This window comes from Arabidopsis thaliana, chromosome 4, assembly GCF_000001735.4.
Source record: "Arabidopsis thaliana chromosome 4, partial sequence".
In the NCBI taxonomy this organism is placed as follows: Eukaryota; Viridiplantae; Streptophyta; class Magnoliopsida; order Brassicales; family Brassicaceae; genus Arabidopsis; species Arabidopsis thaliana.
Window position 1 is genome coordinate 1,355,231 of NC_003075.7, and position 25,630 is coordinate 1,380,860.

Genomic DNA, 25,630 nt, shown 5'->3' on the forward strand with positions numbered 1-25,630 from the left:
CTTGTATTATGTAATTTAAGAAATTATTCAATTGTTTTATTAAAATTAACATATGCCGTAATACAAGAGACATTATCAACATGGGGTTGTAACAGTGGTTAGCTAGGTAAGTAAAAATGTAGACATTTTATTTTAAGATGATCACACGGTTATATATATTTTATCTCTTTTCCTCAATTCTAAACTTTTTTTTTTTTATCTCTTTAACTCTTTGATATTTTAACTCTTTATTGGATAAAGAGATAAATCTTTATCAAACGCGAATATTGCATAATTTATTAAATGTATAAACATCTACGCATAATAGCAACGTACCATCCGTAAACGCATATACTAACTTCTAATTACAGAATTCTTCCATACAAATATTCTTTTAATTATTTAGGCCAAAATCATAAAGCAAAAAAAAAACCTCAAAATTCTCAGAATCAAAATAATGGATTCAGATTCTCTTCTTCCTCGTTCTATATCTTTTCAGCTCCCGGACCCGGTTATCGATTTCTCTAACCAAACCCTAAAACCAGGAAGCTTCTAGAGGACTGCGGTTGTTTCGAAGCTTCTTTTGACATATATTGTCTGTAAAGCTTAAGAACTCTGTTGTTGAAGCCATGGAAGAGCTTTTCGAGTTGCCGATTCAGACCAAACTGAGAAACGTGTATTCGCAATGCTTTCATGGATATCTTTGTCATAATCTTCACCAGAGTTTTGGGATCGTTGATCTTAATGTTTTGGAGAAAGTCAGTAACTTTACTCAACTATTATGGCCTGATCATGGGAACAAGAGTATTAGGTATATGAAACCAATCATTTAGGACTTATTTATTTTGAATTAAAGAAAACTAATTTTTTCAAACAACTCGCTTTGATGCTTTCAAACATGTACCCGCTTTCTAAATTTTTTCAAAAACACGCTTCTATGCTTCCAAACGCTTCCGCTTTCGCGTATCTGCTTCCGATTTCATGCAGCTTAGGTGAAAATCCGATGAGTCATGGTCACGTTATTGTGAGTTATCGTGATATGTTATTCTTTTATTCTATTTTTTTTTTATGCACATCTATTTTAAAGCATTTCAAAATAATGTATGTTTAATATTTTATGCTTTGTAATAATATTAAGTTGTATGAAATAAAATAATTTTATATATCTTTTTTTCCAGAAAACTTTTTTAAGAGAGCCTACCATTAGAGTAAGAAAAACAAAAAAAAAAACACCAAAAGCTCTCTTGTAACTTTTTTTTGAAATCTAATCATTAAAATGGAAAAAACCCATAAAAACGCTCTAAAAGAATGGAAAAATTCTCTTCGTTTGAGATGTTCTAAAGGAGTTTTTTTTTAGAAGAAAAGAAAGATATGGAAGAAACAAATTAATAAAAAAAAAGTGCTAATAATAGTAACATTCTCATTCTCTGGTTATATTAATTACACATGTGCGGCAGATTATATATGAACATTACAAATTTTGATTCTTTGAACCATAAATTAATCGTACTATACTTGTATAGAGTTGCACCAAAATCCAATGTTTGTTATAACATCAGGAATTGGAAGCAGAAACCAGAAATGCAATCAGGTTCAGATATATGCAAGTGAGCTTCTGTCAAAATCTGTTGGAGTTCGCTGTTTCTGAATATTGATCAGCTACCGCAACGGATAAATTGTTCACTTCAGTGTTTGGTTCGTAGCTAATAACAACGTGTATTATATATAGGCATAACACCTTAAACTCTCCTGACTCCTAGGACTATCAGTTTTTTTTTTCTATGCAAAAATGAAGATTTTTAGAGACTTTATTGGTATCACATTACCAACTATGACTAGGATTTAACCGCGCGGACCTATATGATCTTTTAATAAGTATTTAATTATATGTTATATTGTAAATTTATAAAAAATATATATATATATATATATATTTTTTTAACTTTTTATAAATAATGATTTAGTGATTAGAATAATGTGTTTTATTGTGTTTAAATATGTGTATTAATTAGTAAATGTGTATGTAATTTAAATATAAGTAAAGTAGTAACAAAAAAGTAAAATAGTAAAAGTGGTGTAATTTTTTTTTGTGATTATAAGTGTTTTTTTGAAATATTTTTGTGTGATTATAATTCTCTTTGGGAGGGAATATGCTCATATTTAGATAGCAAAATGAAGTAGAGATACCAATTATTGTTGAACGGTTAAGATTGTCTACTTTAGATGCTAAATCCGATTAGGTACTTGAATCCGTGATTAAGACACCATTACTTCTAACCCACCCGAAATTTAAAATGCGGATCCTATAAACTTTAATAGATTGAGTTGACCAAATTACCCTTAATGCTTGTGTACAAAATCCAAAATTGAAATTGAAATTGAGGCCAAATTTGTCTATTTTTCAATTTGTACTTCCCTTTTAATAATAAGAGGATTATTTTTGTTTCCAATAGTTCAAATCAATGAAATCTCGTAGGAGAATGTTTACGGATTTTGGGATTTTTTTAAAAAAGACTACTTAGTTTTGCATTAAAAAAGAAAAAAAAATCATCGATTTTAAAACATTTTTTTTTTAAAAACAGCAAGAAAAAAAATAGATAGAGAAAAAATCTCTATTAGTATATGGAGAACCAGAAATCGATCGAGATCGATGTTCGAGATGAAAAGATCAAGATATAACAAGAAGATATTATTCTAGAAAATAAGTGTTAATATTAGAGTTTAAAAAGTTTAACTTTATATCTTAATATATTATTTATATTTATATTTATCCTATATCTATATAAGAGAATGTAAGTTGTAATATTATTCTTATAAGAGTATATTATAAATTTGTAAGTTGTAATATTATTTTTATAAGAGTATATTATAAATTTATAATGTTGCTTAAACACTTATGTGTTCTTTACGCTCATCGAATTTTATCATGGTATCAGAGCCACCGATCCTTGAAAGCCCATGTTAAACCCAAAATCTATCATGGTATGAGAGCCCAAATTTATCATCATTTTAAAGAAAAAATCTCAGACACACACTGACACACATATACAACCTGTATGCAGCAACGTAACGGTCGTTATTAATGGTTACCATAAATGTCAACAAACTCAATTATTACATCATTTATTTGTCTAAACTACTACTTATAGAATTCTTCCAACAAAAATGATTTTTAGTCTTTTAAACCAAAATCACAAAGCAAAAAAAGCCTTAAAATTCTCAGAATCAAGAAATGGATTCAGACTTTGTTCCTCCTTCTGTTTCTTTTCAGCTCCCGGTTATCGATTTCTCTGACCAAAACCTAAAACCAGGAAGCTCAAAGTGGGATGAAGTGACAGCTGATGTCCTTAAAGCTCTAGAAGACTACGGTTGTTTCGAAGCTTCCTTTGACAAATTGTCAGTGGAGCTTAATAGATCTGTTTTTGAAGCTATGGAAGACCTTTTCGAGTTGCCTATTCCGACCAAACAGAGAAACGTGTCTTCAAAACCCTTCCATGGATATCTTTGTCATAATCTTTACGAGAGTTTGGGGATCAATGATGCCAATGTTTTGGAGAAAGTCAACGACTTTACTCAACAGTTATGGCCTGATCATGGGAACAAGAGTATTAGGTACGAACATGAAGTCAATCCATTTAGGCCTTTTAATGTGCATTACAAAATTTTTAGTTTTCACTTGATTATACGCATTACATGTTGATTATAGAACACAAGAATTTTGTGTTTGAAACATTTTTGCATTTGAAACAGTGAGACGATACACCTGTTTTCGGAGCAATTAGTGGAATTGGATTTGATGGTGAGAAGAATGATAATGGAGAGTTTTGGAATAGAAAATTACATTGATGAACATCTGAATTCTACATATTACCTTACGCGATTGATGAAATATACATCACCTCCTGATGATGATGATGATGATGATGAGGAAACTAAGTTAGGTTTACGCTCTCATACGGATAAGAACATCATCACGATCCTTCATCAGTATCAAGTTGATGGTTTGGAAGTGAAGACTAAAGACGATAAATGGATCAAAGTGAAACCATCTCAAGATTCTGTCCTTGTTATGGTTGGAGATTCTCTTTGTGTAAGTCCTAGATAACATTTCTTTCACTCTTTTTAAGTAAAGGTTAATCAATCATACTTGTTGATGTTGCAGGCACTTTTGAATGGTCGATTGCATTCTCCATATCACCGGGTCATAATGACAGGAAAAAAGACAAGGTATTCAACTGGACTGTTCTCAATTCCAAAAACAGGAGTTATCATTGATTCACCAGAAGAACTTGTCGACAAAGAACATCCACGAATATTCAAACCCTTTGAATACACAGATTTTCTTCACTTCTTTCAGACAGAAGCTGGACGTATAGCTCAATCAGCTCTCCATGCTTTCGCTGCCTTTTGAATCAGAAGTATGTATGAATGTATAACTTCATGTTGTTGTGTTGTAGTTTTAACATTCCAAAAACCAAATCTATGTTTGAAGAAATATAAATCATCTCTCACTAAAGAGTTTTTTAGAAGAAAAGCAAAAAAATAGTACTATACCATTCTCACTCTCTGGTGGTATAGTGGATTATATTACACATGTGCGGCAGAGTATATGAACACTGCAAATTTTGAAACATAAAATCTTACTATACTTGTATAAAGTTGTACCAAAATCCAATATTGGTTGACTTCATGAGTTGCAGGCAGAAACCGGGAATGCAATCAGATTCAGATGTATGCAAGCGAGCTTCTGTCAAAATCTGGTTGTGGCCTGCCTCGTGTTGGAGTCGGCGGTCTCTGGATATTCAGCTCCTGCAAAAGATAAATTGTGTACTTTCAGTGTCTCTGGTTCGTAGCCAAAAAAAGATATAGCTACATAAACTCTCCTAGGACTATCCATATCACATAACTACCAACTAAGATCAAGTTGCTCAGTTTGTGGCTGAAACAAAGACATTATGTGCTTCACTGGTATATGCTAGGAAAATGTCTTTTATTGTTCCAAAACTATTATGTGTTTCCGGTTTAGGCCAAATATTTCTAGGAAAAAGACAAAGACAGACTCTTACACTAAGGTCAGGTTACCCGGTTTGTGGCTGAAACAAGTTTCAAGCTTTTGTTTTGGAGAATGTGTTCTTATGATGTAGTAAAAGAGTTGATGTATGGATTTGAATTAATTTGAAACAGAAGTAGCAAAGTTGTTGTTACCTGCATCCAAGCGTCGTCTCCAGAATGTTCTGGAGAGTTCTCTGGAGATAAGATGGGAGGTGGAAGAGGATGAATTAACTTGGGAACAATCACCAATCCTCTGCCAACCACCAATATAGCTCCTGCATTGTTCGCAGTTCCTGTTTAAGAAAAGTATCACAATGTTTTATTTCTTGATGTTTTTTCCTATCCAAGAATACAATCATAGATACAAGATGAGGTTTTGACGGGTTTTGTTTCGCCTCACCGCAGTAATTTGTGGCGGAGAAAAGCGTAATCAACTGTCCCTGTGCAAATCTTTCGAATCCATCCATCACACATTCATGGGCCCTGATAATTAGCTGTAGTTTATTCCTCTTACAGAATTCTGTGACTCTATCAGGCTGCAGTATCAAGACTACGCCCTCAGTGATTGGCCCCTAAAAACAATATTAATAAAAAACGACAATAAGAGCGAATTAGGGGTGATTTACCCCAAACGTGACAAGGCCAGGTCCTCTGGCGTTTGGTCTTAAACCCTCGATACTATCGTTCTCTGTAGGATCAGACCTGTACTTTAAAAAAATGTCATTAACTCGGGGATATTAGAAATAGTGATTGATATGAAAGCAAGACAGCAAAGGATGGATTACCATAATAAATCCATTAGAACAAGGGATCCAGCATCCATTGTTATGGGTCTTTCAATCTTTTCAATCTGTTCCACTGTACTGATTGACCTCCCAATTCCACCATGCATACATATAATTTTGTTCTCGATTAGTGCAGCAAGAGGAAGATAATTAAAAAGTTGATTAAATCTTGTCCACGCCCAGATGCCATCATTCTCTCCCTGGCAAAAGTACAGAGCAGGCTTAGTCTACGCAGAAAAGCTAGCGACAAACACGATGAATATTTCTGCAGAGAGGGATTTACCATTCTTTCTATGCATTCAAGACGGAAACCAAATAGTGCATTAATGTCAGCAGCCTCGTGGTTTCCACGAATCAAGTGAACATTCTCCGGATATTCAATCTGCAAAGGAATATCTCAGAACCATAAAACCAAAAAGCACATTTTGAATGACACTACTAATATTGGTGATGTGAAATTAGGCACCGTCTTGCCTTCAATGCAAGCAGCAACGTTATAGTCTCCAGGCTGTGTTGTCCCCGGTCAACGTAATCTCCCAAGAATAAATAGTCAATATACCTGAGGCAAACACGTTTAATCGTTCAGTGACTATATTTTTTTAGCAAAACTCCACAAAGTTCAATCGATTTCTTAAACTTACGTGATGTCTCCAGCTGTTGAGGGAAATCCATATTCATCAAATAAACGCATTAAATCGCCAAATTGCCCATGGAGATCGCCAAATACTTTGATAGGAGCCTTTAGCTGAAGAACCGTTTGTTCATGCATAAATATTTGTTCGGCAGCATAACAGAGTTCCCCAACTTCGTAAGAATCCAAGAAAAATTTCCTATTGCCAGGAGGTTTCCAGTTTCGAGGTCTTAACAAAGCAGCAATGACCTGCAAGCAACAACACATTAGTAGAGATATTAACAGGGACAGTGTCCAGGAGGATGAGAAGATTGCAGAAGAATGATACCTTTTTATGCAGGCCTTGCGGAGACTTCTGTCTCGTGAACTTCTTGGTAGGTTGTGGCACATCGCTATTGTTCATGGGAACCATCCGTCGGCTCTCATTCTGAAACTGATCCAAGCTTAGCTGTCTTACCATGCCGCCCAGACTACCAACCGTCTCTTTTGCTACCACAACCTATCAAATGAGATACTTCGGTAATCAAATACGCAAAAGAATAGGTACAACAGTTATTCAAGCATACACTATGTTGGGAAGTATTTCAAACTAAGCAGCCAATATGTCCAACGCATGAGACAAAGAGATAAATGTATAATATTCTTAGGTATTAACATACAGCTCTCGGATGAAGCCTGACATCTCCTTCATTTGCGGTACCATCAGTAGTAGATTCTACAATTGGCGAGCTGGCATCAGAGGTAGAGGGTTCTTCATCCAGAGTACCAGCTCCTAGTTGTGCAGCTCGCCAAACAGAACTAGCTACCTCTGCTTCAGCTGCAGAAGCCTCCGTCAATTTCTCCAACGAATTTTCATCCAAGCTGATATTGTTGAGGAGAAAAGTAAGATAAGTCATGCTCAAACAACTAGACACAGTTAAGCACAAACCAAAAGAGGGTAGGAAATGGGATAGACCTCAGTCCCTCAGACATGGAGAAGCTTGGTTCAGAGCCTGAAGGAGGTCGTGCGGCATAAGAAAACCTGGGAGTAGAACTTTGTTGGGTTCTATCTGATGCTAGCAAAGGAGAACTGATGTCTGACTGGAATGTTGAATTTTCAGCAACTAGAAAATCGTCAAGTAACACATCTGTGCGGAAATAAAATTACGGTAATAGTCATACTCTGAGAATAAGGATAGATAAACTTGAGACATTAATTCAAACTATAAGAGATGTAAGTGTACCACAAAAACTTCCTAAGATTCAACTTGACCTAAATTATGAAACGTGAAACTACAGAACTAAAGTATATGTACTGCAATAAACTAAGGCATCTTGTTGTACAAAAGGAATATTATCAGGCCTACCTCCTCTTAGACCACCATGCACATAGATCCGGATACCAACTGATGCCGCGCCATGGCGACAGCGTCGCATAAGTTCAAAAGACGGATCTTGATCGATTTGTCCCTTACTTCCACGTGCAGAAGTAACTTGCCCATTTCTATCCAACCATACACCGGCAGCAGTATCAAGCACTGCGAGAAAAAAAGATTCCACAACAATTAGAAAGATCAAAATCAAGAGGAGCAAAACCTGCGAGAATTAGCTCACCATCACCATTACCTGCAACAGATGCTTCAGCGTCTATTACACGGCCTCCTCTCAGCACACCACCACTGACATGTAATCTTGCACCTACAAAAACCTGATAAGAAAAACAATTAAGGAACTTATGGCAATGGCTAAAATTAGAGCATGGTTTTGTAAATGAAATCAAATGCCTCATCAATCAAATCATATAGAAGAAAAACAATAGTCAACTCAGTTTCTAAAGCTACAATGTGCAGTCCTCTGGAATACTAGTATAAGTCAACGCTTCAGAAGCTATTTTTCCATATGTTTTGAAATTAGAGCAAGATTTGGTTTACCGCTGCATGTTGATATCTTGGAGAAGGAGCTACACCTGGAGCCAGAGTCCACTCCCACTGACCATTTCTATGCATCAGTAGCCCATAAGCATCTCCCAACGGCTGCAGACACACGAACACATAAGGGAATATGCCAGCATTCATCAAGAAGATTGAAAACATAACATCTTAAAATTCGGATCTCCTTGCAAGATAAGCAAAGCTCTAGAATTCGAGATTTCTGTATTTTATCTAGCCCTATCCTGGAAAAAAAAAGTCTACTAATTTCTGCACAAGAGATTAATGGAGAAAAAGGTATACCGCCCCCAAGGTGTCTCTTCCCCCGCAGAGCAAAAACATGCCATCAGAACGAGCACTGCCAGAAGCATACCTATGCAAACAAATCATAATATGAAAATTCAGTTGAAGAACAACCGTTCTACAGTAACCATTAAAATCAACTTAATCACTAACATTCTAGCACTTGGTCGGTCACCATCTGGGTTCAATCTCTGCCATACATATGGTTTCTGAGCTGTATCCAGTGCCCAAGCGTCAGAAAGAGCTCGTTTCCCTGTTCCATACACAGAAAGACACATTTTTGTTAGGATATCTCTATTCTTTAAGAAAAAAAAACAGAATAGTAAAACAGACATATTCTTACCATCATTTCCGGTGACTGTAACAAGATACCTCTGAGAAACTAAATCCATAACATGGCCATAGCGAGGGCCTGGACCATCCCCTTGAACCACCACCCTGAACACGCATTAAATGAAATAATTTTGACATCAATAAAACAGATAGCTAAGAGAGACTGAACTGGGAAACTTATAAAGAGTCTCTCACCTGTGCCACTTGAACTTATCATTAGTCATGTCAAGAACGTAAAGATCATCAGTAGAATGCCCCGCCGGTCCAATGCCACCCTGTTATTTAGAACAAACATAAGTAAATATCATACATGAACAATGACAATTGACCATAAAACTATCACATTTGCGCTTTGCCAGAAACAATAAACAATCTGAATAATTGATCAAAAGATAACCTGAAAAACGACCATGGTGCCAACTGCAGCTGCGGCGTGAGCAGCCCTAGGAGACGGAGGCTCACCAGCCGGTTTAAGCCTGCACAAATCCGGAAATTCACAATGCAACTCTCCATCAAACCAACGTGGATTTGCAAGAAAACAATAATAAACCAAACAACAAAATCTCAAAAACTAAAAACGAAGTCTTTATTACCTTGTCCACTTCCTAGTGAGAATATCATAAGAATGCACCGTATTGGTAACACCAGCTAACCCTAAAACCAGAACCAGAACAACTCCAGATCAAATCAAACCAAACAAACAAAAAAAAAATCAAATTCTGAAATTCAATAAGGGAAACTTACTGATCCCAGGAACGGAAGAACTCCCTCCCTCAATAGCGGTGGCGCCGCCGAAGAGAATAAGACGAGGACCGTGAGTCTTAGTAGCTGCAACAGCCGTAAGTGTATGAGCGCATCTAGGACCAGGAGCATCGTCTTCATCATCCCAAAAGGTTTCTAGGGTTTTATACTGAGGAGCTGGATGTAGCCAAGGCTTCGAGCCCATTGGAAACCACTTTACGGGTATAAATCGATCCCGCAACAGCCAAAATACTGAACCAGAAGCAGAGAAATGAGAAGACGAAACCTAGAAAGCGAATCAAAGAAGGAAAGACTACGGCACTGGACGAAAGAACTAGGTAGAAAGTTCAGATCGAAGGAGTAAGAAGAATTCACGGCGGAGAACGGTGGCGAGTTACGACGGACGGACTCTGTCTTCTCCACAAAGTAAAAACCTTTCTTTTTTTTTCAGAGACTATTTTTTGTTTTTGAATTAAAAGAGAAGAAAAAATAAAATAAAAATCTTTGCTTCGCCGAGTTTTGGAGGACACAGTTTTCTTCGGATAGAAAAGGCGTTTTCGCTGAGCTGGACTTTTAGTCTTCTTCTTTAGTCAACGGCTTTATATGTATGTGAATTGTCTAGATTACCCTTTGTTATTTTTTTTTATATCTGGTAAATACTGTGTGTAGACAATTCTAAGAAAAGCATTTCTATTTCAACACTTTATTATCGAAACTTTGAAATTTGAATTTTCGTTTAGAGGAACATTCTAATTCTATACACATTTTCAACAAATTTAATAATAATGCATAAGCTGTAGCCTTATTGGTAATTTATCTAAGGGGGTGTTATTAGTTAATGGATTTTAATAGAATTGAAATCCAACACTAATCCACTGTTATTCAACTAATGATTCTAAATCCAGTTTTAAAATCTAGTGTTATTGGAACTCATCTTTGTAAATCATGCTTAATAGATTTTAAAGTTTAGTGTTATTCAATTAAGATTTTAAATATTTCATTAAAATCCAGTGTTATTCAAAACTAAAAATCTTGTAAAATCCTTGTATATTAATTCATTTGAAATGAAACCTCTTTGGAGTTTCATGAGTAAATCATTAGAATCGAAATCCATGACATATTGCAGAGATTTTGAAATTCATACAAACATATTTTTAAAAACAATATAGAAAACAAATCTAAAGTTTAAAGAATTGACTTTAACTCCATAATTGAATAACACCACCTAAATATTCAAATATAATCATTAGCTACTTTATGGAATTGATTTCTTCTTAAATTTACTATAGTTAATCTCCTTAAATCACGAAACAATTAAAATTTGTTTCTTTAAATAGCTGTAAAGTCAACTAACTGAGATTAAAAAAGTCAAACTATTCCTTCTGTTATTACCTTCCTCTCAAAGTCTCAACCTTTGCCTGTAAATAACCACAGAGAGAGAGAGACAAAGCTCACAAAACAGAGGAGAATCTCTAAACAGTTAAAAATAAACAAAAATCAAAAACCTACTGGTCAAATTCAATGCAACTGAGTCTAATACTGAAGCTTATTCACATCCCAAGCCACTCTCATAACTCCAAACCTTGAATTCGCCTCTGTGAAAGTCCTCCCAACATCATCTGATCCATAAGGGATCATCTTTTTGCTCCCATCATATGACTCACTAAGCTCCATTACATCAACTACACATATCTGTCTTGTCTCCAAGCTTAAACCGTTCCATTCACCGTCTGTTCTCAACACTGTTCCCTTCCCGATCTCGTCTCCTCTCTCATCCATAAGCCTCACTTGTTGCCCTTGCTTTATCCCTTCTTCTGATGATGACGATGTTCTCATCAGATTCTCTCCTGTTTTCGGGGTTTCTGTTACAGTTTGATCTTTAATTGGTGTTGATGGTTTCTGCTGCCAAGTGTTTTCATCTCCAGGACTCTCCGGTAGATCCCCTGAGCTGTTATTATCATGAGCTGGCCCCGTTTGCTTGTTTGCTCGAGCTAGTTTCGCTTTTCGGTTATTCAGCCTGATAATAAACTTTCAATGTCAGATAATGAATAGTGATTACGAGATTCTCTTTGCAGCTGACGAAGAGGAACAAATAAAAGCAAGTACCAGTTTTTCAGCTGCGAAGATGTAATAACCTCCGAACCCTGCAAAATCATGTAATCAACGAGCGCATCGTTCGTAATACGTGGTTGGAAATTAAAAAGAGTAGAATTCTTGAACTCACCTTTTGACTTATTTTATCAGCCCATAACTGTCTCGAAGCTGAATTCCGCTGCAAATCAGGTTCTTCAGCAAGCGCCTTCTCAATCATCCCCATTTGATCAGCATTCATAATACTACGCTTCCGTTTCTTCTTCTGCTTCTCAAAGACAAGGAAGGTTTCAGATTTCTCATCCTCCTTCACCTCTCCTGATGCACTGCCTTTAAATCGCTTGCTCATATTCTGAACCAACTCTCCCTCTTCAACCAGACCCTTCCCTCTGTTAGAGCTTGTATCTGAACCACTGGTTTCAAGATTGCTAGCATCTGCATCGCTCTCTTTCAACCTTTCAACTGTGTCTATCTCCTCGTTCACGCCTTGCTTTGTCATCACACCTTCAACTCGGACATCACAATCCTCTGAAGCTTCCTCATTGTTAAGATTCAGAAGCTCTTTTAGCTTACCAGATAAATTCCCGCCCCTACCTTCAATATCCTAGTACAACATAACATTTGAAGGTTAGCAAAAGATCTGTCTTACGTAGAAATTTAACATACGATGGACATGAGTAAAACCTTGTTACACCTACTTGTATCAGTGTAACTAAACAGATAAGCCAGAGAATTGTAAAACCAATGTATAAGAGAGCAAAAAGCTTTTTCACCTTCACCTGTACTTGACTTTCCTCAAACTCGGAATGGATTAACGGCTGTAACTGGTCACAAAACACCCTGCAGAAGACAATATACCGGAAAAAAATAATATCAACGGCTACATAAAATAGTACAGCTCGAGAACTACAAAACTTTAATGTAGTCATAGGTGAAAAGTAGAATGACTGAAGAGGCTTTATGTTACCTCAAAAGCAGAAAATCTTCCTCGTTGAGGGAACTAGGGATCAAGGATTCTGCATGGCGCAACAGAGAACCTACATATACAAATATCCATTAAAACCAAATCAGCAAAACATGTGTATATAAGAAATAATATATGTGTCTCGGGATAGAGATACATACCTAGGTTTCTGCAAACACCAGTGCCTCTCTGTGCCACAGGAGTATATGAAGAGCCTGGTAACATCTTAATCAATATGCTTGAAGGATCTTTTCGCAATCCACTCATAACATTCTGAATGAAACGGTTCCTATCCTGTTCTGCAGATATTAACAGCGAATACACTTAGTAACTAACAAACGAAGGCAAACCAACAATATGATACAGGGAAATGCAGAAGATAGTGGCGGGCAAAAAAATCACCTTGGCACACGTTGGGAACGAAACAGTGAAGATTCGCAATCATTTTAATAAATAAGGATGTTCGTTGATGTGCATATGAAGACATGGTAAGGTTATTTTGTAAACTGAGCTTGAATTGAGGTGTGACTGATTGCCCAGAAGATGAAAATACACTTAGAATCCATCCAGCTGACTTAAACAGATCATAATCAACATTCGCATCATCCTCCCTTGAAGAAAGATCAGAAGAGCACAACATTGACAAGAAATCTCCATGAGAGAGACAAAATACCGCGCTGAGAACCATGCTCTGGAGAAAGATTTAACATCCGTCACACAACAAATTACAGAATTTCAGTAACGCAATTAATTTATAACCATACCGACGACAGCTCATAAATTGTATGAATCATATGTGCCAAAACAATAAATAAAACAAGAGACTTTGGCAGAGGCAGGAATAACTTGATACTTACAAAATGTTCAGTGAAAAAAGATCGAAAATTTGAGTCATCAGTGAGCACGTCAGCCAAGCGCATAGCGTTAAGTAGCACAAAACCCATCGGGTAGTCAGGAGAAGCAGTAGCCATGGAAGCTTTAGAAAGGCCAAGCCTCAATAATTTAAGAACCTATATTACAGATATATCATCACTGAATAGGTCAACACTTAACTTCACATGGATAAACTATCCTGGAGAGAAATGAGGAACAGAAAAGTACAAAATGTCAATTTAACAACATATGCCATTTAGGAAACTGTAGGTTTAGACTCTAGAGCAGAGCTGATTATCACTTAGCCAACACGAGCTTTTTGCAGTGAGGTTTGTTCTATGACTAGTTACAACGTATCAAAACAAATAAGATTGTCAATTTGTATGGAATCTTTATAAATAGAAGCGTCACTCAGTGGTAAACCTTTCGAATCAAGAAGGAAAACGTCCTATCGATTTTAGAGCAGAGACCCTAATTAGGACTAACCTCTGAGGCAACAGTTTTGGCTAAATGCAAGTTTCCTGCATTTGCAACCTCGTCAAGGAATGAGACACTTTCCGCTTCAAACAGATGCTGCAACTGCAGGCACATGAACTTTGGTATGAGTTGCAGATAGTAAATAGAGAAAAAAATTGCTAAATTTCAATAGACTTACAATTGAAAGAACTTTTGCTTTCATTCTAGATGTGGAAGCTATAGTTACGGTTGCTCCAACAAATTCAGGTGTAATAGTTAGTGATAGTATGGATTGAGCTAGCCTAAGAACGCCACCTTTTCCACATAGCTCCTGAGAGAAAATACCAGAAAACATAATTCTGAGATTCGTCCTCCATAAAATCATCAATTAAGCAAAACAAATTATTAACAACTCGTGATTAATGTACAAACACCAAGCAATAGAGAAACCTTGTTTTTAGCGACACGTTCTCTAAAGGGTTTGTGTTGGCATAGAGAATGAAGGAACTGCAAAGCAGCTTCAGCTTGTTGGCAGTGGAAGTTAACCTCCTCTACAGAACTTGCGCCTAACTTTTTTGGGGAGTCAGTTTGTCTATACAGCAACTTCGCTTTCAAAGATATCACAACATTGAGAACAGCTCCAAAAGCACTGTCTATAAACACATCAACCTAGATGAAAAAAAAAAAAGAATCAGATCAAACTAATCCCAAGGCAGCAGAAACCCAGATCCCAAAGCATAAGCGTAATTTTCTTAATATATTTTCCTCACATTGGCATTTCAAACACATTATGATAAGGTCATAGTTTCATACCCTTGGGTGTGCAAGCAAGACGAGAACAAGATCTTGGGAGTTAGGAGAGATAAACCCGTGAAACAGGTGGAGACAAGAAGCCACCAATGTAGCCTCTAGTAACGATTCTTTATTCGAATTACAGCTTTCCTGGAAACAAGCAACGGACATGAATTATACAGCTCTAAAAAGAAACAGGAAGAGACAAAAAAAGGATTCTACAGAAAAGAACCTTTCTGTTACGGCCAAGAGCTATTATCACAAGGATCACCAGATCAATCATCTGTGCTGATAATTTCACATCGTCAAGCAAGACCTATCACAATATGCAAACAAAAAAAAGAATCAAACATTATGTTCCATGGAGGCATAAAGTCCAATTCTTTAAAAGCTCAAAACCACATATGAAGATGGAACAACCTGCTCGAGTTTAGCATTACGAGGTGTTAAGTCACACAACGTCTGCAACAGTCTGATCCCACACAGTATATAACGAGACTTTCCATCTTTATTAGGAGTCATAACCACCGCAATGAGGTGCCGAGGTAACATTTTCACCATCTTCTCAACACTAATCTGAAAGAAACCTAAACATCAGTACTTACTACAAATGAATAGCAAAAAACTGAAAAAGCAAATCAAGTTTAAAAATGCACCTTTTGTGGTAACACTTGCTCAGAGTTAAAGCAAATAGAGAAATCTCCATTATCTTTAAGCAGCTTATGAAATTCCACAGAGTTTCGCCAATGCAAAGCGTTCACAGCTTGTACCATGTGTTTAGGCTGCAACAATCGAACCATGACTGTCACTAATATGCAACAGTGACTGAATCTAGTTTCCGGTGAATGAAGAGCGACTAGAATTTTGTCTCGCCGTGAGTTATAGTGTTAGGTTATGTGACAGAGAAGAAGATACGAAAATCAAAAGCAGTGAAATCTACTTCAGGGTATGGTGGCATAACGGTAAATGAGTAAAAAGAATGAGGTTAATTTCTAAATATATTGACACTGAGCCTCGCTCTTTGTAGTAGAAGGGAAAACTCAGCTATGGCTTATCGGATTATTTGATTCCAGCGACCAATTTCAAACCCTAACATTTTATTTCCAAATGTTGTTGAAACGATGAAGACAATCACGTGAGAGTACACGTGACCTCTTTTCTTTGGGTCTAAATCGTTTAATTAAAGCCCAACATAGCTTTTACTTCTTTTTTTAAAGCCCAAATTGAGTACAGCAAAACGAACAGTCACTTTAAAACTCATGAAGATTTATTTCACCAATTGATCAACTAGAACTATCAAAATAGTAAACCATTGAGCATTTAGAAGAAAATACTTACTTCAGATATATGTTTTGACGTTGATGGCGTAATTGTTTCAGACATATAGTTTGATGATGAGGCTTCTTTATCCGATCTAGACATCGATCGAGTTTTACTTCGATCAATAGATTGTTTCTTGTTAGATGGGATCTAGAAACAAAAGTATGAATAATAGATATTGCATACCAATTTCAACCATTATAGTTCTGATTAGAACACTTAATAAACTTCCACAGCTGATTAACAACCACATAAATTTGAAAATCTATTGTAATTTAGTGATTTAAATTTGAGATCCATGACAAATATATGTAGCTTTGATAATCTAAAGATATGTTTTCCATCACATGATTTGAATTTCGAAGAAAAGTTTGCGACGGAAAAATTCTTAACGTCTGACTCATTTTTCCACTATTGATGTAAGAAAATGATAAAATCGTTAAAAATCAAAAACATATATTTCGTATCCGTAGATCTAATAGAGTAAAATAGTTGTAGTTCAATCTAAACTGAAAAGAAATTGACGCACCTGTAACAAATTTCTCGGAGACGGCTTCATCGCACAAGAACCCTAGCGGCGGAGGACTTCACCTTTTTATGTATGCTAAACCGGTTTGTTAATAACAAAATTTGGTTAACTATGCTCATTAAAGGTAAAAAAGGAAAAAACAAATATACACACGTATCGTAATCTAATTGGTCTTTACATTGCAAATGAAATTTATCCCAACAATACATTACAAAAAAAATAAAATTTTGGTTTATTGTTATTATTTTATATGAAAAAGAAAAATAATTTTATTATTATAATAATAAAAAGAATTAGTATCAACAAAAAAAAAAAACTTTCTTAGTTTTTGTTGTGAATAAAAATTTCAAATATGTTTAACAAAATAAAAACTGAAAATATTTTTTAAAATGAAATGAAAATATCTGTATACTAACCTTAATGATAGATCACAAATAATTTAAAAAGTGAATTTTTTTTTTCTTTTCACAAGAGGGATAATTTAATTGAGCAAGATAAATATTACATTGGGCTATGGAATGCCCCATAACACAAAAGCTACAGAAATATATTATGCCCAACTAAAGCCCATCAGAGAAACCGAACATGGAAGAAAATGATAAAATCGTTAAAAATCAAAACCATATCTTTCGTATCCCTAGATCTAATAAAGTAAAATAGGTTTAGTTCAATCTAAACTGAAAAGAAATTGACGCACATGTAACAAATTTCTCGGAGACGGCTTCATCGCACAAGAACCCTAGCGGCGGAGGACTTAAACTTTTTTTTATGTATGCTAAACCGGTTTGTTAATAACAAAATTTGGTTAACTATGCTCATAAAGGGTAAAAAAGGAAAAACAAATATACACACGTACTGTGATCTAATTGGTCTTTACATTGCAAATGAAATTTTGTCCCAATAATACATTACAAAAAACAAATATTTTGGTTTATTATTATTATTTTATATGAAAAAGAAAAATAAGTTTATTAGTATAATAATAAAAAGAATTAGTATCAACAAAAAAAAAAAACTTTCTTAGTTTTAGTTGTGAATAAAAATTTCAAATATGTTTAACAAAATAAAAACTGAAAATATTTTTTAAAATGAAATGAAAATATCTGTATACTAACTTTAATGATAGATCACAAATAATCTAAAAAGTGAATTTTTTTTATTTTTTTCACAAGAGGGATAATTTTATTGAGCAAGATAAATATTACATTGGGCTATAGAATGCCCTATAACACAAAAGCTACAGAAATATATTAGGCCCAACTAAAGCCCATCAGAGAAACCAACATGGAAGAAGAAATGTATTATCTTTTGTCTCTATCCAAAGCCACGTGTCTTCTATTGTAGAGAAACCAATACACGTATTGGATGAGAATCCAAAGTTTTCCCGACTTCATCCTTTGCCGTCAAACATCGATTCTGGTGAAGATTCGACGTCGATTAACAAATCAAACATGAAAACTTATGGGTTTTCACCGGTTAAAACAATCAAAGCTCCAATTAGAGAAACAACAGCTCAAGGCAATGTTAATATGCGACGGAAATCACTTTTGTTCTTCAACTCAAATCTCTGATTTGATTCCTGCACTTCTAAACTCAAAAAGAAAAACAGGTTGGATAATAAGTAACAGAAGCGAAAATCGCTCTATCATTATCACCAACACATCTCAAATGAGAATTATTGAAAACAAAACTAATTTATGAAAAAACAAAAAGCAGCAAAAGAGCGCTGACGGCATAGCCGAGCATCATCACTATGAAAGCCAAATGATGTCGGACAAAACTTGGCCAACACCGGAAAGAACTAGTAGTTGCTAGACGATAATCCTTATCGGAAGAGGCAGAAGCCGAAAAGAATTCCGGACGGCATAGTGATTTTCAGCTTTCTCTCTCTCTCGAAGATTTTAAAGAGGGAAAAGAGAGAGAAAACATGGATTCAATATTAATAGTGAAAATATTTATATATCCAAAATAAAATGTCAATTTGACAAAGAAAAAAATCAAAAAATCAAGTAGATCCATAAATGAAACGCCACGTCAACAACCAACAACCAATTAAATTGAGTGGCATTATCGTAGATTTAGAGAAGTTCTTTGGGGTAAAACGTGATTCCAATAAAAGCTACATTAGATAAATAATATCCCTAGAGGGAGAAAATTTTGAAATGAGTGGACCGTTGCTTTGAAATCCAACCAAAAAGACAAAAATTTCAAAACCAAACATATATTATATTAAATCACATAAAAGAATAAAAAAGAAAGAGAAACCTTTTCGAGAATTTCAAAAATCAAATTCACTTCCATAGAGAGAGAAGAAGAAGCACAAAGTCCAGAGAGAAAGAGAGAGAGAAGCTGCGAAAATCTTTCATAGTTCTCAATGACGGGGCTAGTGATGATGACTAAAGGCGGAGGTTGCGGCGGCGGAGGAAAAGGAGGAAGGAGAAAATCAACGGCGGAGGAGGAAGAAGAAGAAGAGCAGAATCAGCAACAACTGTCTCTTGTTGAGTTTCTCTTAACGGCGCTGCGTAAATCTGTGGTTTCTTGCCGTGTAGACAACAGACAAGACGACGGCGGAGTAGGCGGAGGGATTTCGTCCGCCGTTCATCACATGGAGATCGGTTGGCCAACAAATGTTCGACACATCACTCATGTAACATTCGATCGATTCCATGGCTTTCTTGGTCTCCCTCACGAGCTTCAAGTTGAGATCCCATGTCGAGTCCCTAGTGCAAGGTAATCTCTCAAAATTTCACTACTGCTTTAGAATCTGAAACTGGATCTGAAATTGTAGCTTCTTATTTAATGGTGGATTCTCTTTGATTAATGCAGTGTGAGTGTGTTTGGTGTATCGGCGGAATCGATGCAATGTTCTTATGATGAGAAAGGAAACAGTGTCCCAACGATTCTATTACTTATGCAGGAGAGACTCTATTCTCAACAAGGTCTTAAGGTAATGGGAATTGGTAATCAATTTTGTTGAGAAATTTGTTGAGAGGAGACTGAATTTGATATCTTGCTTTTGTTGTGTAGGCTGAAGGAATTTTCAGGATAAACCCTGAGAATAGTCAAGAGGAACATGTAAGAGACCAACTAAACAGAGGTATTGTACCTGAGAATATTGATGTGCATTGTTTGGCTGGTCTTATTAAAGCTTGGTTTAGAGAGTTACCAAGTGGAGTGCTTGATGGTCTTTCTCCTGAGGAAGTTCTCAATTGCAACACTGAGGATGAATCCGTTGAACTCATTAAGCAGTTGAAGCCAACTGAGTCTGCTTTGCTTAATTGGGCTGTTGATCTTATGGCTGATGTTGTTGAAGAAGAAGAGTCTAACAAAATGAATGCAAGGAATATAGCCATGGTTTTTGCTCCTAATATGACTCAGGTAAAAACAAAGTTAACCTTTGTTCAATGAATAAGAATCACTGAGTAGTTACTAACATTTGATTCTTGCATTCTCTAACTGTAGATGACAGATCCATTAACGGCTCTTATGCATGCTGTTCAAGTGATGAACTTGCTTAAGACTCTTATCACAAAGACACTAGCTGAACGGGAAGAAAATGCTACCGGATCAGAAGGATATTCTCCATCCCACTCATCCAATTCTCAAACTGATTCTGATTCTGACAATGCACAAGACATGGAAGTCAGCTGTGAATCACAAGCCACAGATTCGGAATGCGGAGAAGAAGAAGAAGTAGAGGAAGTAGAACAGCATCAAGAACATCTCAGCCGCCACTCTACCCACGAAGATGAAACCGATATTGGATCATTATGTTCAATAGAGAAATGCTTCTTGAATCAACTCAACAACAATGCTGCTAGAGTTTCAAACACCAGTATCTCTGAAGACTGGAGTCCTAAAGCATTTCCGCTTGTATCATTCACAGAAAACAAAAGCAACACTTTGAGCTCAAGCACTAGCGACTAAGATTCAAGCCTGGTCTGCATTTCCCACGCTTTCACCAGTGACAACCTCATTTCTATGTAGTTTCTGTTCAATCTGCTGCAGAGAAGAAACAAGAAGGCAGAAAAACAGCTTTGTGTCTGTAAATCAATACAGAAATTATTGTCCAATTCGTTAGGGTCTTTAGGGATTGTTGGTGAGAAGTCTGATTTTAGGGTTCAACAAGGGCTGAACCTGTCTGTGTTGACTGTTCTTGTTGTTGTTGTCGTCCCTCTCCATGTTTGTGTGTCTGTCTGTTTCTGTTTGTTGTGATGTTTGGTTTTGTAGCAAAGATAATCTGATATTTCTCTGTTATTTTTGAACAACACTGAATCTTTCTTCTAAACTCTAAAGACAACAACAGATCATTAAAAAATGATAGAAGAAGAATTCAATGAATTTAATGTTAATAAATCATAAAATTTCTACATGAGTTTCAATAATAAACATAAATTACAAATTGTTATTTGCAGATTAAAAAAAAAAAGAAAAGAGATGATCCAGTTTGGAGCTTTTGAGTTGATGGGACATTTTGACCCACAATGAGATTTGGATCTATACAGATGCATCCATTCAAGATCGGTCCAAATCTTTGAACCGGGTCGACCCATAAGCCCGAATATGTTTTTTGTTTTTTTCTGTTATGAACTTTCAAGTTGAAGAGAGGAGGAGTTTTAGCACTTTCAGGAGATTAAGGAAGGATTACTACTCGGTTGGCCATTGTTGCTGTCTCTCTTAAGCTGGACTTTCAATTTCTTACCGCCTAAATGGCGACCATTCATCATGTCAATAGCGTTCTGCGCCGCGGCTTGTGAGTCATAGCTAACAAAACCTGCAACCAACAGCAACAGCAAAAGAATGCTTTCTTTCTACCTTCACAATGAACCAGTTTTAAAAGAGGAAAAACTAGATCAAAAGAGAGCTTACCGAAACATTTGCTTACACCAGTGGCTTTGTCTACAAAAACCTTGGCACTCAGAACAATACCGAAAGATTGAAATGCAGCCGCGAGTTCTTGATCCCCGAACTCCCGAGGTATGTTATAGATAAACAGATTTGCACCTTCTGGACCTGAACAACCAAAATAATCTTTCAGGTCTTAAAAGAATAAGAGAAGAAAACTATTAAGAGGTCTTAATTACACTAACCTTCGGTTTGAACCACAGAACTCAAACCAATGCCTAAAGGTGTTGACATGCCAGGTGATATAGATCCAGGAGAGCTACTTAGAGGGCGAGGACTAACAATTCCTCTGGGATAAGCAAATGGAAAAGGATGACCTCGCATAGCAGGATAACCAGATCCCATGTAGTTTCCAGGAGGCATAGGAAAGTTTCTACGGGCCAAACGAGGCGGCACAGAGTCAGGCGATGTTCCTTGCAATGCATTGTTATTACCTTGGTTTGGTTGTGCAATCATATTGGAAAATGCAGCTTGGTTCTGAATTGGTGGTAGCATGTAACCATAAGTTCCAGGAGGCTGCTATGGAAATGGAAACGAAAATTTTATTAGTTACAAGATTGATAAAGACAAATCTTATACAGCTTGAACTAACGGAGTATTAGGCTTTCTTGCTTACATGATAACCATATCCATTATATGGTGGTACATAACCCATAGGTAATGCTCCAAACAATGAGGGATTTGTTGGATCACCGTTCCCTAGTCGGGCGATGTGAGATTGAGCCTTTTGAAGTCTTCTTGTGTGTCTTTCTCGTTCTGTGTCTGCCCATTTGACAACTAAAGGAACAGTTGAACCCTAAGAAGAAAACCAAAAGAAAAATGATGGAATTTTCACACTACAGATTTACAAACGGTAAGTTTTCAAAGTAGCAAAAGCAATTACCTCCATTTTATGTTTTCCGTTGATAGATTCCATGGCGGAAACAGCTTGTTCTTTTGTCTCATACTTCAGAAATGCACAGCCTAAACATCGACAACAAACAAAAGGTCAAAACTAGGTAAAGCAAACTAGTGAAACCAAAGATCACAATAGCGACACAGAGATAGATTCAACCTTTGCTCGTTTGTTGAGCACCTCTTAGAATCTGTAGATCCTTTATGGTCCCGTACTTGGAGAATAAAGATTGAACTTCAGCTTCAGAGACATTCTTTGGAAGCATACCAACAAATAGCTTATGCTCTGGATTGCAGAATACATTAATACAACATCCATCAGTTGATGATAAAACAATGAAAATGGGTGAAATAGAGCACGGAATCGCGTTACCTAGCCTTTCTAATTCGCCATCTGCATACTTTACTTGCAATAGACTGTTAGCCTGAGCAACCAAAAGAAAAAGTTAGTTAGAGACCTGACAAGGATCTAAGCATCCTAAATGTTACAGTCAAAAGGCCGAAGAACACACTGAAACAACCATGGTAAAAAAACACTAATGCCAACATTTTTCAGGTTTCCATAAGAACAAGGATCAAACTAACATTTTGCTTCTATTAAAGAGTAAACCAAAAGTGTTTCTTTCGCATTAATCTCATTATAGCAATTTCCTAGTTTTACCATTGATTGCACTTTCTTGGGTTTGAAGAAACAATTCCAAAACAATGTCAATAAGACTCCAACGAAACAGACTCTTAAATCGAAAGATTCTGATTCTGATTCGGGCAAAAGAAATTGATGTTCACCTAAACAGAAAGAAATGCTTCGTGCAAAACATATATCCAAAATCAGAATTTGCCAATTCTGGAATCCAACAGAAACCAAAACAATGCAGTTCCAAAAACCAGATTTAAGAATAACATTTTTTAAGAAAAACCTCGAGATTCTCAACGAAAAAAAAAAATGTGCGAATGAGGAAATCCAATAATTAAAAACTAAAGAACATCAAATCACATTCAAGCATCTGAAAGAAGAACAAATAGTCAGAGAAATGAAAAAAAAAACAAAAAAAAAACAAACCCCAGGCAATGTCTTCTTGTTATGGCAAGCATTGACCAACTTATCTGCTTCTTCTCTCGATGGACATAGCAGAAAACAACATCCTGAAAATCGGAAGATTAACAAAAAAAAACACAGATTAGGGTTTCGGAAATTCAAATAAATCTCAACAAATCACACGAATCAAACACCACATTCTCCAATCAAAAACTTTATAAAAAAAAAAATCGAAAACAGAGGCGTGAAGAAGATTAAAAAAAAAGAAAAGGAAACCTCGAGAGGCGCGTGTAATCTTGTCCTTGATGATATTGACCTCGTCAACGACAGCGAACTCTTGAAACAATGTTAAGAGTTGAGATTCCGACATATGTTTCGGAATTTGTCCGACGAAAAGCTTTACGCTCTCTTCTTCTTCGTTTTTCTCCCTATTCTCCTCCTTCGCTTCCGCCATTGTTGTCTCCGTCTTCTCTCTTGACAAAAAAAAAAAAAATGGTCGTCTTCGTCGTCTTCTCTTTCTCTCCTCTGAGTTTTTTTTTTCTCTCTCTACAATTTTTTTTTTGGTTTCTAAAAATTTATTTATTTTAGTTGCAAGAAGGAAAAACAAAAAAAAGGAAAATCAATTATGGAGGAGAGGATGAAGAAAAATGGTGGAATTTGAGAAGTTGGGAGAAATTAAATTATAAATGTTGACAATAATTGCCCTTTCTGTTACGAGTTATTTACGATATTGCCATTACAGCTGTACATAGAAGGAAGGAGAAAAGCTTTTACGATGAGAGGGAACACTTAAGATTGTTTTGTCTCGTTATGGGAGTTACGACGAAAAAGACTAAATTAGCCTTCCTTTTTACGCGCGTTTTATTGTGTTTCTTTTTCTCTCTCTATCTATCTGTTCGAAAATGTGTATTTGTAGTCAAACCTGTATTGTTTTGTTTTTAAAAGGAAAGCTGTCAATTTTTATAAATTAATAATTAGACAATTACGATCTAAAAATGAACGAGCATTTTGAACAATATGAGGTGTTGGAACGAGCATTCTACTTATAGAATAAAATAGTTTAGGTGCAGATAATAGGTTAAGTGTGTTCAAAATTTAAATTACTTTAGTGTGAGCTATTATTGGTCTATCAACAACAAATCATTGATAATTTAAAGATAAAAAGGATGAGAAAACTAAAATTTTATAGTTTTTTGAACTTTTTAGTATATATATATAATGTTTAACATAGTTTTTAACGATGTCGTATTCAAACGCGACAAATTTGTTAAAGAGAACCGTTTTATCTTTTTCCTAAAATTAGTCAAAACAGTTCATTTGCGTCGTCGTATTCTCTTAGCCGTTAGGTTTCTACCATTTGCCAACTTTCAACAAATATTGATTCATTTTCCATCATATATAATTTTAAAACAAATAAATACAATATTTATTTATTGTTTGGATAAAATTTCATACAAAAATATATTGGTATCTCAAAACCATAATTTTACTTTTTACAGTTATTTTACAATTTTGTTTCCATATATTTTGAAGGGCTTTTTTGTAATTTTTTATAATACGGAATAAATGAAATTCAATACCGTGTTTTTAGACATTTTAGTATACAAGGAATGTACATAAAAGTTAAAATGCATTTTGACTAATATCATAGACTCAGAGTCAACATCTTCATTTTAAGACAACCAATTAACTTTTGAGAAAATATAATTTCATATATTTTGTTTTGGCAGTTGATTTATATTGGTCGTTAGATTATTAACTAGTTGTATGTTTTACTAAAAAGTATTAATTTATTGTCTATCTTAAAATATTTACAATAGATTATTTGTAACTAATCTATATATAAAGTTCACAGAACAATATATTGATGTCTCATTTTTACGTTTTGTATTTTATATTTTGTGTTTTACATCATTTTTAGATTATTTTTACATTTTGTATTTTATAAGCTAGTTTTATTTTCATCTATTCTAAAGTACTCATGTTGTTACATCAAGATTTTGTTGAAAAACTTTATACTAAAAATAAATGGAATATAT

At 35.5% G+C, this 25,630-nt stretch overlaps 5 protein-coding genes, 1 long non-coding RNA gene and 1 pseudogene across 13 annotated transcripts; 4 read left to right on the forward strand and 3 right to left on the reverse strand.

Annotated features, from left to right (window-relative positions):
* Positions 1-436: 436 nt before the first annotated feature.
* AT4G03063 lies at positions 437-788 on the forward strand (annotated as a pseudogene). The gene has a single exon.
* Positions 789-3,036: 2,248 nt separating this feature from the next.
* AOP1 (2-oxoglutarate (2OG) and Fe(II)-dependent oxygenase superfamily protein) lies at positions 3,037-4,468 on the forward strand. The gene is made up of 3 exons (NM_116541.4): positions 3,037-3,591; positions 3,730-4,069; positions 4,142-4,468. The coding sequence occupies exons 1-3, from the start codon at positions 3,212-3,214 to the stop codon at positions 4,388-4,390; spliced, it is 969 nt and encodes a 322-aa protein (NP_192216.1). The 5' UTR covers positions 3,037-3,211; the 3' UTR covers positions 4,391-4,468.
* BSL1 (BRI1 suppressor 1 (BSU1)-like 1) lies at positions 4,425-10,268 on the reverse strand. Its single transcript, NM_116542.5, has 21 exons — positions 9,735-10,268; positions 9,584-9,644; positions 9,388-9,466; positions 9,186-9,265; positions 9,001-9,095; positions 8,811-8,910; positions 8,658-8,727; positions 8,358-8,459; positions 8,053-8,134; positions 7,794-7,964; positions 7,403-7,574; positions 7,107-7,308; positions 6,776-6,946; positions 6,458-6,696; positions 6,291-6,375; positions 6,100-6,198; positions 5,817-6,016; positions 5,658-5,733; positions 5,432-5,567; positions 5,185-5,324; positions 4,425-4,788 (listed from the first exon to the last, which is right to left on the reverse strand). Exons 1-21 carry the CDS (start codon positions 9,934-9,936, stop codon positions 4,705-4,707), a joined length of 2,646 nt encoding a protein of 881 aa, NP_192217.2. The 5' UTR covers positions 9,937-10,268; the 3' UTR covers positions 4,425-4,704.
* AT4G04425 lies at positions 4,770-5,046 on the forward strand. Its single transcript, NR_141802.1, has one exon. It is a non-coding gene; the product is annotated as an other RNA (long non-coding RNA).
* Positions 10,269-10,822: 554 nt separating the features above from the next.
* AT4G03090 (sequence-specific DNA binding transcription factor ATNDX) lies at positions 10,823-16,327 on the reverse strand. Of its 5 annotated transcripts, none has more exons than NM_001340418.1 (16): positions 15,564-16,007; positions 15,328-15,483; positions 15,140-15,223; positions 14,929-15,057; positions 14,566-14,784; positions 14,315-14,446; positions 14,146-14,238; positions 13,644-13,796; positions 13,189-13,477; positions 12,948-13,085; positions 12,790-12,859; positions 12,596-12,662; positions 11,956-12,426; positions 11,838-11,875; positions 11,241-11,748; positions 10,823-11,149 (listed from the first exon to the last, which is right to left on the reverse strand). In NM_001340418.1, exons 1-15 carry the CDS (start codon positions 15,705-15,707, stop codon positions 11,265-11,267), a joined length of 2,667 nt encoding a protein of 888 aa, NP_001319856.1. In that variant the 5' UTR covers positions 15,708-16,007; the 3' UTR covers positions 10,823-11,149; positions 11,241-11,264. The 5 variants fall into 5 exon arrangements, with proteins under 5 accessions (NP_001319856.1, NP_001329412.1, NP_001329414.1 ...); NM_001340421.1 differs by adding an exon at positions 16,246-16,327 and having other exon boundaries at positions 11,059-11,748; positions 15,564-15,689; NM_001340419.1 differs by having other exon boundaries at positions 10,823-11,748.
* A 2,602-nt stretch (positions 16,328-18,929) lies between these two features.
* On the forward strand, positions 18,930-21,057 carry AT4G03100 (Rho GTPase activating protein with PAK-box/P21-Rho-binding domain-containing protein). Its single transcript, NM_116544.4, has 4 exons — positions 18,930-19,486; positions 19,583-19,703; positions 19,784-20,134; positions 20,219-21,057. The coding sequence occupies exons 1-4, from the start codon at positions 19,131-19,133 to the stop codon at positions 20,681-20,683; spliced, it is 1,293 nt and encodes a 430-aa protein (NP_192219.2). The 5' UTR covers positions 18,930-19,130; the 3' UTR covers positions 20,684-21,057.
* Positions 21,058-21,075: 18 nt separating this feature from the next.
* On the reverse strand, positions 21,076-24,517 carry RBP-DR1 (RNA-binding protein-defense related 1). Of its 3 annotated transcripts, NM_116545.4 has the most exons (9): positions 23,868-24,485; positions 23,616-23,698; positions 22,929-22,980; positions 22,716-22,841; positions 22,545-22,624; positions 22,278-22,457; positions 21,847-22,180; positions 21,626-21,769; positions 21,076-21,530 (listed from the first exon to the last, which is right to left on the reverse strand). In NM_116545.4, the coding sequence occupies exons 1-9, from the start codon at positions 24,043-24,045 to the stop codon at positions 21,382-21,384; spliced, it is 1,326 nt and encodes a 441-aa protein (NP_567249.1). In that variant the 5' UTR covers positions 24,046-24,485; the 3' UTR covers positions 21,076-21,381. The 3 variants fall into 3 exon arrangements, with proteins under 3 accessions (NP_567249.1, NP_849294.1, NP_001329301.1); NM_178963.3 differs by having other exon boundaries at positions 21,076-21,769; positions 21,847-22,177; positions 23,868-24,517; NM_001340422.1 differs by having other exon boundaries at positions 21,076-21,769; positions 23,868-24,297.
* Between the last annotated feature and the right edge of the window lie 1,113 nt (positions 24,518-25,630).